We start from the raw sequence: 13,674 nt of genomic DNA on the forward strand, positions 1-13,674 counted from the left end.
TTAGTGCCATTTTGTTTTGATTTCGGACAGAGATATGTGGATATACTTCAGATTTTGCCTGCAAACTATGATCATTGTGTTCTCTTTGAAATCGACTGAGCATGTGTTAAAATGTTAACAGTGTTGTTTAATGTTATTTTCTGCAAACTGTACTCACTAATTATTAATTCAAGACCACAAATTAAGAAATTCAGTTTCATTTTTACCTGCTGATGTTGTCTGATCAAGTCACCTCTCATAAAACGTATGGTTCCTGGTGTATAGCTTACTGTGTAGTGATAATGAAAGATGATTTCGGGTTGTAGAACTGTAACAATTTGTTCCGTCCTTCAGGTCTGAATTCCCAGTTGACAGGACAGTGTGGGAACAACTGATGAATCATCAGCAGTCAGCACAGCAGCTGTGTGCCACTGACGAAATGTCACCATGTTCCCCGGTGGATGTTGTTAGAAACACACAGATGCCCTTACTCTCCATTATTCCAGAAATATCTCTGACATCCACGGTAAAGAAACTACAGTGACCAGAGTGAGGCCTGCGGTGGACAGGGCTCTAGGGCCAATTAGAATTAGATATGGTGCTCCAGCCAGAGAAAAACAGCAAAAGTACTGTGCTAGACAGGGTCCTATACAGTCAGAGGAAACCAGAGAAAGTTCTGTGGGCCACTAGCTCAGACAGATCTCTGGGGCCACGGAGAACTGGAACAAGGCATACAGTAGACGGGGCACTAGGCCCAAAGAAATCTCTGGGGCCACACAGAACTACAGCAAGGCCTGTGATGGACAGAGCTCAACGACCAGCGAGTCCCGGTTCAAGACCTGTTATAACTAGGGTATTAGGACCGCAGAAAAGCAGTGTTAAGTCTGTGTCAGATACGGTGTTCACACCAGGGAAAGGTAGGAGAAACCCCTTGTGTTAGATGGAATGCTAGGGCTAGAGACGACTAGAGTACAGCCTGCAGCAGTTAGGCCACTGGGCCCATAGAGATGTCTTGGGGACACCAGATAACAGATAACCACAGCAACACCTTTGCTAGATATGGTACTCGGGTCAGAGAGATGTCGGGAAAGTGTGGTGGTAAAACTGGACAATAGGACTGGAGAAAACCAGAGGAAGGTAGACTGGCAGACTGGGTAGCAGAGCACTGTGGCTATGATGGACAGGGCACTGGGGGTTCAGGTCATTGCTTATACTGTGTAAGACAGACCACTGGGATTTTAGAGCCATGGTATAGCCCAGAGTAGAGAAGGCACTTTGACAAAGCACACAGCCTTAGGTTAGTCACAAGTATTCACATTTACGTTAATTCAGAGCATAATCACCGTACAGTATATTCAAAAACATGTACAGCCATATGCAGCTACAATAATTGCCATGGGGCAAAGGGTCAAATCACCCGAATAAAAAAATAAATAAAATAAATAAATGTCTTCTACTAGGTGTCAATCTTCCTGCAATTACTAATGTCAAGTGAATGTGGTTTCTTGCCGGGAGCAGGCGTTGGTGATGGTGGCGGTGGTGGTGATACTGGGTGCTGCCCTCTGGGCAGTGCTACTTCTTTGTCCTCTCATGTTGGACTGAGGGCAGACTGGACGCTACATTGACTGCCTATCGCAAAGTGGCGTTAAGAGAACAGATGGGCTGGGGCTAGCTGGTTAGCGTGCGAACTTCAGTAGAAGAAAAGAAGTGATAGAAATGGAAGCAAAACAAGAGTAAACAGGCTCTTGGTGAGTGAAGGAATGAAGTTTGATGCAGAAATCGCAACGTTTCTTCTGGACTGTTAATTAAACAGCTGCTAATGCTAAGGTTGGCTATGTAGCAATAGCAAAAACTTACATATAGCACCTTTAAGCTTGGGCCAAAATGCATACAAATAAACCATTGTAACTGTAACCGCAACCGTTTTATTGATGTAGAGAGTAACCTTTTTAATTTTGATTTTTAACAAACAAACAAAAAAAGACAAACAATTCGGCAGTAGTTACAAATACTGTATGTATAGCTTGTGTTATTTAACGAAAAACATTAACATCCAGGCACTACATTGCAGCATTTTGCCCAATAACAGGTTATAAGACTATACTAATATACTAGTGTAATTCCAAGCATTTAAATTTAAAGGTAAAACCACCCTATTCTGATCAAACTAAAGTGCGTTAGCCACAAATTAAAATTGGAGTAAATGTTGAAGTTGAGATTGAAAGTTTCAAGTTGACACGGATGAAAAGTCTTGACAGCTCTCTGAAAAACCGACATTCCATCTTCTGAAGAAGCTCGTGTAATATGATCGAAAGCCCCAGAACAGCTAGCCTACCGAGTGGACCGGGGGGTGGGATTTTGTTTAATTACATGTTGAAGTTCCCTTATAGGACAATTCAACAGTAACAAATAGGGAGGTAAGGGTGACTGCTACACGAACTATGTAATGGGCCTGTTGATGAGGCTGTGTGCCGTGAGTTAGCGCAGGAATGGCCGGTGTCAGGAGCAGGCCTCACGCAGGTCCCAACACGATCACCTAGGGGCGGCTAATGTGATCAGCAAGCCAGGCCATGTCACGGCTAGAGACGTGATACTACGTGTAAATGAAGGGAGAAGAAGGCCTTTTTTATTCTTCTAAAACGTACAGATTTCATTCTGTGTGGTACACAAAATGGCTGTATCAAAGATAAAATACAGCCGCAATAAAGAGGGGCACTTAATGGCCCAATCGTCATCACTTTTACGTCTATTGAGAGGGTATTGTTTCATTAAATGTGACACGTGCATTCGTAAGTTTTAAAGACACACGGTGCTATTTGGTGATGTGTTTTATTCGAAAAAAATAACGCCTGAACTTTCAAGTCGAAGTTATTGAAGAGAGCTGAATGAGACAGGCTCAGATTGTCCCCCCCCACCGCCGATGCAGCTTAATCGAGCGAAGGGCCGGACTGAAAGCCGATCAAAGCGGGTCAGTGTGGCTGGAAGAGCATCCCTTCCTCACCCCACGTCCCGGTCTGATGAAATCTGAGAAGTGCCGACGCAGCAGCGCCGCGCTGAATGAAACACTCTACGGCTCCCGAAGGCTGCCAGTGCTCGGCGGGACTGAACGCTGTCAGCCCGAGGGACTCCGGGCTCTGTCAGCAAGCAACATGGCCAAAGTAAACAGCGGTTCCTCCGGTTGTCGGGCCATGGTCATGGCCAGAAAGTACCTGTCGAGTCCGTCTCTCTCAGTCATGACACGGGGTTCCGGCCAGCGGCAGCGCAGGATGTTCGGTCCCCATCGCCGTATGGTGGGCTCCGACGCGGCCGGCACGGGAGGAAAGACCGCGGCTTCGGCCCAGCAGGAGCACCTGGGGTACTTCTCGGCCGCAGACCGGCATGTGCTGACGAACCGGAATTTGATTTACCGGGACGTGAAGGCTTTTCTCAATGAGGTCGGCGGAGACCCCCGGGAGGCTCGCTACTGGCTGACGCAGTTCCAGAGAGCGACTTCTTTCCAGGCTCCTGCCTTTGCCGTGCTGGAGGTAGGCTACGGCATGGTGGACTGCTATTCAGGGGAAGAGGTTTCAACGTCTCTCTGGCACTAGCTGTGCTGAATACCCTGTTAGCGTGTCAGGATGAGCTAGGGAAGCGCACTCCCGCGATTTCAAAAATGGTTGGAGAGAAAATACCCCATCCTCATCGAGTTTTTCATGTTTTTTTTTATCTACCGGCTCAAAAGTTTGAGGACACCTCCATTCTTCCAGCTGTTATTCGACTTTACCTAATTCAGTGTGTCAAAGTGTTTCTGAAATTTAAGGGCAGAGCAAAGAAACAATGGGAGATTTTAGAAACGAGGAATCCTTGAATCTTCTTGTTGAATTAAATTGAATCTAAATTTCGGACTCATCCGACGTTTCTTTCTACAATGGAAACCAAACATTGTTCAGAAAGTTGGTCCCAACTCTGTTGCAGAAGTTCCCATCGACGTGTTGCACCTGCAGGTTGCTTTGCTTTCACCTTCCGTCCACTTCATCCCACAGCAGCTCCACGGGGTTCAGGTCTGGAGACTGTGCTGGTCTTCCATCATGTATTCCATCATGCATTAAGTCATTCAGAAAAAGGCCTGCTTTCTACATGATTTTTCAGTTTTTGGTGACCTGAACTATTTTTCTCTTTACCTTGGGCAGTTTACCGCTGGGCTTTCAAATTTCAATTAAAAAGTGGAAAAAGGGGGGTGTTTTAAAAGTTTTGAACGGTAGTATGTATCATTTTTTTCTCAAAACCGTGATATTGTAGACCTATCAATTGGTGACAGCTGTTAGAAGTATAGGCTTATTGAAGCTGACAGGTGCCAGAGGTAAAATGTTGTATATTTTATACCTAATACTTCATCTTATTTAGAAATTTGAAAGCCAAACCCTGAAGTAAACCATCAGAAGGCTTGTTCAAGTGCAGTCAAGAAATAGCATTGGTGTCTAAATCCATTAGACCTGAGGACGCCCTAAACTACCAAAAAATAAAATTTAACCTCAACTAACTTTATTGAACCCGAGAAAGAGAAGGAATAGTTTTTATAGACAAATCAGTGACAGATTTTGACACTAGACAGTCACGTATAGGGAATGGACAGCTGTGCTGGCCAAATCCACCCTGTTTTGTGGTCCAGACCCTGAAAAAACTACTGTTAGAGAACGGCTGAGTTTGGTACTGTGCTAACTAAAAACATTTTGTCTTTCTGTCTGACCATTCTATGTGATGCCTGCCTCTCTAGTCCCTTTTATACAGCCTGTTCAAGGGGGGACCATTGCCCCTTTATTTCGCCTCGCCGTTCTGTATAAAAGGTACGAACACAGAATGGAAGGTCATTGTTGTTCCCCCGTTAAGCTGCTCCGCTGCGGAGGTAGTCACAGAGCCGAATCGACGCGCCACACACCAGTGCCGACGCTGTCGTGTAGCACGTCACACGAAACACCGACACGCTCTCTAAAATCACACACTAGGGCAGCAGCATTATGCTGGCTTTGTTTGGATCAGTGTAAACCAGCAAAGCTGGAATAATGAGGGGTCTTCTTAACTGCAGTAAAGCGTGATCTCTGCTCAAAAGAAGCTTCTGTCACTCCCAGGTGGACAGCTCGGTGTTCGACAGCAGGGAGATGGTTCAGAGCCTGGCCTTTGGGCTCTCCTTCTTGCAGAGGATGGATATGAAGCCCGTGGTAGTGATGGGCTGGTCTGAGTACAGGGAGACGGGGCCTGCCGAACCGGTTGCCGGGTCTTGTTGCAGCCGAAGGCTGGTGGAGCGGAGCCAGCAGCTGACCGAGGCTCTGCAGCAGCACTCGGCCACCGTCCTGCCATTCTTCTCCGCCGAGTCCTTACTCCTACTGCATGAAGCACCGCGAGGCAGCAGGTGAGGGGCATCAGGTTCCTTATTAGCGTAGGAGGTTTGCTATTTTCTGTTCATCTCTGCAATTTAAATAATTAAATATTCAAAAACTACCTAAACATTACACAGGAAAGAAAATAGTTTATTGTTGTTGGTTTGCAGCCACACTGTGTTGTGTTCACCTGGTCACATTTGTTTTTAATGGTTTTTCAGTAAGGACTGTTATTTCAGCACAGGGCTGGTAATATGTTCATTGCTTTCAAGATATGTATCAGTTTTAGCAGATAAAAGTTTTCAGTTTTTGGAATGGATACAAATGCATAAATCATATGCATAAAACATGATAAAGGCCCACTTACTAGCTTTTTATTGAGTTTTGATCCGTATCACACGGTCTCCATCAGCAGTCGGAGTTCGCTCAGTTGTCATGGAGATGAATATGTCATGCACCTCAACAGATCCATACTTGAACACCCTTGGAAAAGCTAGTAAGTGGCCCTTGATTTGGGATTGTTTTGTCAAGCTACAATGAATGAATGGACTTTCATGCTTAATAATAAGATACATATGTTGTAAATATGCAAAACATATGTTAAAATCTGCCACATAAACTCATAAAATCCAATGTATACGAGCATAAAGCCTGGAGAAGCTCCAGGATAGGTGCGTTCCTGAGGCGTGACGCATTCCAGGCTACCCCAAAAGGTTCACCCCGCCTTTAAATGCCAAGGACTCTATCTTCCTCTGAGCTGCCTGAGCTTTAAAGACAATCAATGACCTCTTGAAGAGCCATATTGGAGATTACACAGGCCCCTCTAGCAGCTGGGGGGGCTGCTGCCCTGCTTTATTATGGTGACTCCGAGATTATACGGCCGTACGAACAATTGAAGTGGTTCAGCATAATCATTCTGATTAACGCCATATTTCCCCAAATTAAGCTAATTTCCCCTACAACTTTTCAACCCAATCGTCATTAAAAAATCTTCACCATTAACACTCAACAGTTCATATGGATTGTCCTTTTAGCCTTATCCTGCCGTACATGTCTTTGTCAATGTTTTGTCCCTTAAGCGATCGGCTAATATGGTTTCATCCTGTGTCAAATCTAGCTAATATCTGTTTCACTGTGATACGAACACAGAGTTCGTCTTTACTGACTTTAAAGTGGCACTCCAGTAATTAAGTATTGCAGCTCTGTAAAGTTAGAGAACACCCCAGAGAAAGATATAAGAGAGAGTGTTGAAAATTGATGCAGTAGAGGCTGAGTCATCCTGACTTTTAGTAACTAGTATGGGTCAAGCTAAAAGCAGGCTGGATCCTACATTTTACCATAATGCAACCCAATAGCATTTTCAAAAGACCCTCCCTTCCTCCTAAATGCCTACAGTTTTTAACCCAGGCTTTCTTTAAAGTCGGATTTTTTTTTTTTTTTTAATGTTTTCTCTGCTTTTACTTAGAAGGTTTGCAAAAGTGAGCTCACAGTGGACAGACTGTTCCTTTGACAGACACAGTTATCTCAGTTTTTCTTAACATGACAGTCATTTTTCTTCAGTATATTTCTTCCAACCTTTCATGCTTTTTCTCTCTTCATCTCTACCTTCTTTGCTGTCCTTTAATATCCTTCTGACGCTATCTTCATCCTCTTCCTTCTCCTTCCTTCCAGTGTTCCACCCTATGTTGCTGTAGACATCAACCTCCTCCAGTGGAGTCTGGACTGCGGGACAATCCCGTTGGTTTGTCCGGTGGGGAGGGACGGCCGAGGTTGCTCTGTAATGTTGGAGCCGACAGAGGTGACAGCGGCAATTTCCAGAACCTTGCAGCCCCACAAAGTAATGTTCCTGAACAACTCAGGAGGCCTCTGCAGCCACGAGCACAAGGCATGAACACTGACACACTCTCTGACTCTTTCCCTAGACATATACACAGGTCAGCCGAACACTGACCCGTAACCGGTTTCAGTGCTGTGGCTGATGGGTGTATAGTGTGCTGTATGGAGTATTTAGTAGGTACTATGGTGGTACAGTATGTATATAGTATGCATATCCATAGTCAGGATTGCAAATTTGATATTACTCTGAGTAACAGTCCCGTCTGACTATGTGCACTGAAGGCTACCTCTGCAGAATAAATCTGCACAAAGGGCCTTGTCCAACTTCTCCTGAACACTTTGTATTTGTGTTCCAGGTGCTGGGCACGGTGTCGTTGCCTAGCGACCTCCCCGGTCTGTCGGTGGCAGCATGGCTGAGTGCTGCGGAGCGCCACAGAGTGACAACGATAGCCAGACTGCTCAACCACCTGCCGACCGAGTCCTCTGCGGTGATCACCTCTGCCGACACACTGCTGACCGAGCTCTTCAGCCACAGAGGTGAGACTGTTGACTGACTCATGGAGTTTCTCCCACGTGTGAACACACACTTGCCTGTAGAGCGGTCTATTTTGAGATGTAACCCAGGAGGTCAGTCGCCCATTTTGTGCAGAGGTGGCTATGACCACCCAACAACAGTCATCAACAGGAGTTTATATTTAATAGGATTGTCTTTTTTACTTCACTGCTTCTACTTGTCTGTCCCTCCTTCTTAGGGTCTGGGACACTCTTTAAAAATGGAGATCCCATACACCGGTAAGTAGGTATGGCACGTATACACAAGCATATGTAATCTGAACCTTAACCCTAAATTCAATTCATAATCCAAAATGACATCCTTAAAAGTATTGAGTTGCTGTCTCTTTCACGTTTAAAAGTGCAAAAACAAACAAACACACTGCCTTCGACTCATTTATAGCATTTCGAGTAAATTACTGTTTCCTGTGTGTGCGCAGATACAGCTCCCTGGATGGGATTGATGTGGAGCGTCTGCTGGCTCTAATCAACAAGTCATTTGATAAAACTCTGAGGCGAGACTACATTGACTCTCTGAAAGGACGACTGCACTCCATCTACCTCTCTGAAGGGTGTGTGCAACTGCTCCCGGAGATATATGTCCAAATGTCTTAAATCCATGTTTAAAAGACTGCATATAAATCCAGATCAGGGTTAGTTTTACATCCTCTCTTCCTTACTTAACAAAGGCCCATGGCTGTGAGTATGTCAAACGTATGGATCTAAACCGAGTGAGCCTCTGTCCTGAAGATGTTGCATGCCTCTGTCCCTCCAGGTACAGTGCGACAGCCATCATCACCACGGAGCCGGTGAACAGCGGCACCCCCTACCTCGACAAGTTTGTGGTGAGCAGCAGTAAGCAGGGACAGGGCACCAGCCACATCCTGTGGGAGTGTATCAGACAGGACCTGGGCAAACTGTTCTGGAGGTCTAGAGCCACCAACAAGATCAACCCCTGGTAAGACACACACACACACACACACACACACACACACTTTAAGGTTTTCATGTTTGCATTCACATTACATTACATTCATTTGATAGATGCTTTTGTCCAAATAAGTGTAATAAGAATAAGTGTATTCAAACCCTGTATGAACAAGAGCTAGATAGCAACTAAAACTGGGTGTGTGTCCATTTTAAACAAATAACTAAAAGCATGTTCTGTGCTACAGTACAAGTGCTTAAATATGGTGTTTTTGAGAATAATACGTATGCAAGGGATGTTGAGAGGTAGTCTGAAAAGGTTGACTTTTATCCTGCGGTGGAAGATGAGCAACCTGACCCTGATTTTGGTGGGGGGCTCGTTCCACAACTGTGGAGCCAGAACAGAGAGGGCCTTGACTGAGATGAGTGACCACGGGGCCCTCTGAGAGGGACGGGATGGCTAAATGTCAAGAGGCAGAGGGGCACGATGTCTAAGACAAGGTAAGGTCTAGGAATTCTGACCCTCCAGATGTTCAGACACACCCAGAAAGTGTAGTAAACCTGAACTGATTCATAACCTGGAGATGTGTAGGCTCCACCCAGAAATTAGAAAGACAAAGTCTGTCTCTGTAAATTGTGAGTAATAAAAACTGACAGTTGGGCTTCATGCGCATCTTCTATATTAATCCTGGCAGGTGAGATTTGGGAACACGTCGACATTGCTGAGAAGCAGTCAGCCAACAGTTGGTATTTTCCTGAGCTTTAAACTGGCTTTGTCCCTCCGTAGCCAGTTGGTATTGCGGTGGAATCTGGCTCTGGGATGTTGCGCTGCGTCACTTAGCTACCGCTTTTGCAGTTTGCGCGGCTGCACATGCATGAACCTAAATAGCACATGGAGACGCCCGCACAGTGCAGCGCCTAAGATTGACCACTTTTCAGTTGTCATTTCACGGTTAAAAAAGGGCCCTTAGTCTTGTTACAACAGTAATATAGAACAAACAATGACAGTTGACGCGATCTTGCCTCCTCTCTCTGTCCGCCCAGGTACTTTAAACATTGTGACGGGAGCTTTGTTAACGGGGTGTGGACCGTCTTCTGGTTCGGCCTGACAGACATCAGAGATTCCTATGAGCTGGTGGAGCACGCCAAGAACCTTCCTGACTCTTTCCATGCCTCGTCTCTCACCGCTTCCCAGCAGAGCCTCCCAGCTGAAGCAGGATCCTGAACGGCCTCTTCCCAGCGGCCTGTTATTAGCGCTGTAGTAGTCTTGGCTCCGAGGCTCTGGACTTTCTCTTTGTTTAGCCTGAGAGCTAGCTATAGATACTGTTTTCTCATTTTTGCTCTGACTGGTCTTTTTCCTGTTCTGGATTTTTTGACTCGGGTTTTTCTCTACCGTGAAACTTCAAAACCAAAGCTGGTGTGTTGTGGAGAATTTCATGCATGCAGTATTTTGACAAGCTATAAATCATCCTCTATTTTTAAAGCTGGTTATAGCTCTAAGCATTCTAGTGATTATAGCTGAGGGTTTCAGGGGTATTTCCACTTTGCTAAGAAACACCTATAGCATGTACACACTTTGCAAGTCTGCCTCATTTGAAAAGGCAACTTTTGTTGTCTCTTCACCAGACAAAATGGGTGTTTTTCCCACCTAAAATGCTTCCCAGAGTGGAGAAATCTCAACACTATGGTCTTACTTTGTAACGCGGACCAGGAAAACTGTAGTTTTCCAACACGAGTGCTTGTGTTTGCCTTCACGAACACTGCCAGGTGCTGTTTTCGCCTCCAGGTATTTCTGTATTTGTTTATTTTGAATGCCAATACATCTAAGTGCACAATACAGGTGTTATTAAAGGGGCAGTCCACTGATTTTACTCTTCACAATGTCTTCTGTGGCTCTAGGAGGAGCTGTTTATAGTGTAAGAAAACAATCCTGATCCTGAGTCATCTTGGCTCTGGCTCCGAAACCAAACACTTTGACTGACAGACTGCATTACAATTGGGTATGTGGACCTTTCTTTTTCAAATTTGTGCCGTGCAAATCCCCCTGAATAAATAGCTGGATATTCCCTTTAATCTGTTCACAAACATAAAATGGTGACAAAAAGTAGAAAAGAGAGGAGGTTTTGCCAGGAGGTGATTGTCTTGCCTGGCAGAATTTTGAGAGCGGTTGTTTTTTTGGCAGCCGCTCAGTAAAAATAGCTTTTCTTTTCCTGGTTCTCATGCACCTCTTAAATGCCAAAGTGAGTGATTGCGTGTAATATTCGGGTCATTAAACCACTTTCGACCAAGCACTCCACCGCCTATGTGCGGGTACAGTATTTACCAGGCATCTCAGAATCACACTGACTTTCACTAAAGAGAAAGTAATATCAGTAATATTAAGCATTAAAGTCATAGTTATAATTAATTAATCTGAATTAATTTTAGCATATTTTTGCATGCAGTGGGCTCAGACTTTTGGGCTCCACTGTATAACCTCGGTATACACACAAAACCTAGAAATAAAAGGGTATCCAAGGGTCATAAAAAGTCTTACAAAGCACTGAATTGAGTTTCTTCAAAAAAATTCCTTAGAGGGAATTAAAAAGTGTTCAACATGTTCTCTTGCCTGCCACAGGTAGTAATGTCCGTTCTAAAATTGTTTTGTATGGGATTATGGGCTGGGACTGTGGCTGCCCCTGGGTTTTCATCATACTTTCATACTGTAGACTATATGATAATTGTATTTAGGTTACCTTTTGGGGTGATTGCGAGATAGTTAATAAGTACATGTAATATGTAAAGATAAACTGATACTGTATATCGTATACAGTATCATTTTATGTATATTTTATTTCTTTTTTTCTTAGCATTTTTATTGAAGTATCACAGTTTTGTATTTTTACTGATAAATTTTAGCCTGATAATACTTGATCTGCTATTTGTCAGTCCAGACGAATGACATTTCTACAGACTAGTTTTCATTCAGCAGCTTTAGGTATCTGCTGATTGTCTACAGTTGTAGTATCCTGACTAGACCATTTTACCTTCAGAGGGGGGGTCAGTTCAGTTTTGGTTTTGACCTGTTGGTGAAGCTTTCAGATCAGCAGTGTTTACGCAGGCAGGTTAAGATGATCACTAAAGAAAGATGCAGGATGATGGACTGGGATTACTGATTTCAAATGTATTTAGACTTTTGTTTTTTGTTTTTGTTTTTTAACCTGTGCTACGAGTCATCGTCCCCTTGGCAAGCCTGTTGACGCTTACTGGCAGTCAACACTTGGAACGGGACACTACTACACAACTGATGATCTAAGAGATGAATGAATAAAAAAAAAAAAAAGAGAGAAAGAAATGTGTGCACACTTTAGCCTTGTACTTTGTTGTAGAGGAAGTAGCAAAGAATGAAGTTCATCTGATGTGTATGCTCCAGTATCCTTTTATGACTTTGGAGAAATCGTTCTAATAATAAACCAGGAAGTTTTACTTCAACCAAAACAGTTTTTCTCTTTAGTTAATGCATTGATGAAATGGTGTGTGTGTGTGTGTGTGTGTGTGTGTGTGTGTGTGTGTGTGTGTGTGTGTGTGTGTGTGTGTGTGTGTGTGTGTGTGTGTGTGTGTGTGTGTGTGTGTGTGTGTGTGTAACTTTGCTCCGTGAAATAATTTTGTCTGCTGAGGGCAGCTTGTAGATGCTTATTCAGGATTACAGGAGCCTTCACGTGTAGTTTAGTCTGTTTTTACATTGACGTCCCCACCTGCTGAAGTGTGCACAAGTCCCAGTAGCAGTTTGACATGTGTCCTTCTCTTTGCTGCAGCCGCATATCTATATGTTGGAATGTCAGCCCATTGATTTATCTTTTTAGGTTTTGAATATCATTTGCAGAGTCCTAGAACTTATTTTAGGTAGGTGATACATCACAGTTACTGAGATTTATTGGAGAGGCTACTTAATAGTAGCATGGTAATGTGAGACAGGTGCAGATTTCGACTTGGATTTTTAGCTTTGCTAGCAGCATGGCAATGTCAGTTGGTGGGTCTGTTGGTTCACCACTTGGTTCCAGGCTGAAATATCTCAACAACTATCCCATTTGCACAGACATTCACAGTCCCCAGAGGAGGAAACCTATTGAATGCGATGATCCCCTGACTTTTCCTCTGGCGCCACCAGCAGGTCAGAGTTTCATTCATCATTAGATATCTCAACAACTGTTCAATATTTTATTCAATTTATCTGATCACCATCATCTAATTGCCACGTCACTGCTGTGTTATGATATTAATAATAATAATAATAATAATAATAGACCCTGTTTGTCAGATACCTGATCAGAAAATACTGGACCACAAATTCAAAAGGACTGCTGTGACACATAGATTTACTTGTATGTGAATATGTATATATGTGTGTGTGTGTGTGTGTGTGTGTGTGTGTGTGTGTGTGTGTGTGTGTGTGTGTGTGTGTGTGTGTGTGTGTGTGTGTGTGTGTGTGTGTGTATAAAACCGCACACTATTATGCATGTAAAGAGATATCATCTAGGGCGACTGTGGCTCAGGAGGTAGAGCGGGTCGTCCACTAACCGGAATACAGGGGGTTCCATCCCCAGCTCCTCCAGTCTGCATGTCAAAGTGCCATTGGACAAGATACTGAAACCCAAGTTGCCCTGATGGCTGTGTTATCAGTATGTGAGCACGAGGGAATACGATGTATGCATGTGTGTGTGAATGGGTGAATGCGGCATGTGAAGTGTAAACTGCTTTGAGTGGTCAGTGAGACTGGAAAACTGCTATGGAAGTACAGTCCACTTACCATCAGCTGTTGCTGTAGCCTTTTCATATTTTGAAACTGTGAGTCCCAGACATCATTAAGTTTCCTCTGAGGAAAAACGTCATGACGAGGTGAGTCCTGTGTAGGGGGCATGACTGTCACAATGTCGAAGACACCCACTTGTAATGCATGATATTGTATTCCTTTTGATCCCACCCCATAATGACGTACGTCGCAAATGTGGTAAAACCAAAATGCGCTTAGCACAACCCTTGTGCACTA

General features: G+C 44.1%; 1 protein-coding gene across 1 annotated transcript; it reads left to right on the plus strand.

Moving 5' to 3' along the window:
• The first annotated feature begins 2,440 nt into the window (after window positions 1-2,440).
• Window positions 2,441-12,119, plus strand: nags (N-acetylglutamate synthase). The gene is made up of 8 exons (XM_040120524.1): window positions 2,441-3,503; window positions 5,085-5,365; window positions 7,005-7,218; window positions 7,526-7,706; window positions 7,922-7,961; window positions 8,162-8,293; window positions 8,497-8,679; window positions 9,693-12,119. The coding sequence occupies exons 1-8, from the start codon at window positions 2,865-2,867 to the stop codon at window positions 9,871-9,873; spliced, it is 1,851 nt and encodes a 616-aa protein (XP_039976458.1). The 5' UTR covers window positions 2,441-2,864; the 3' UTR covers window positions 9,874-12,119.
• The last annotated feature ends 1,555 nt before the right edge of the window (window positions 12,120-13,674 follow it).

This window comes from Xiphias gladius, chromosome 3 (genome assembly GCF_016859285.1).
Source record: "Xiphias gladius isolate SHS-SW01 ecotype Sanya breed wild chromosome 3, ASM1685928v1, whole genome shotgun sequence".
Taxonomy (NCBI): Eukaryota; Metazoa; Chordata; class Actinopteri; order Istiophoriformes; family Xiphiidae; genus Xiphias; species Xiphias gladius.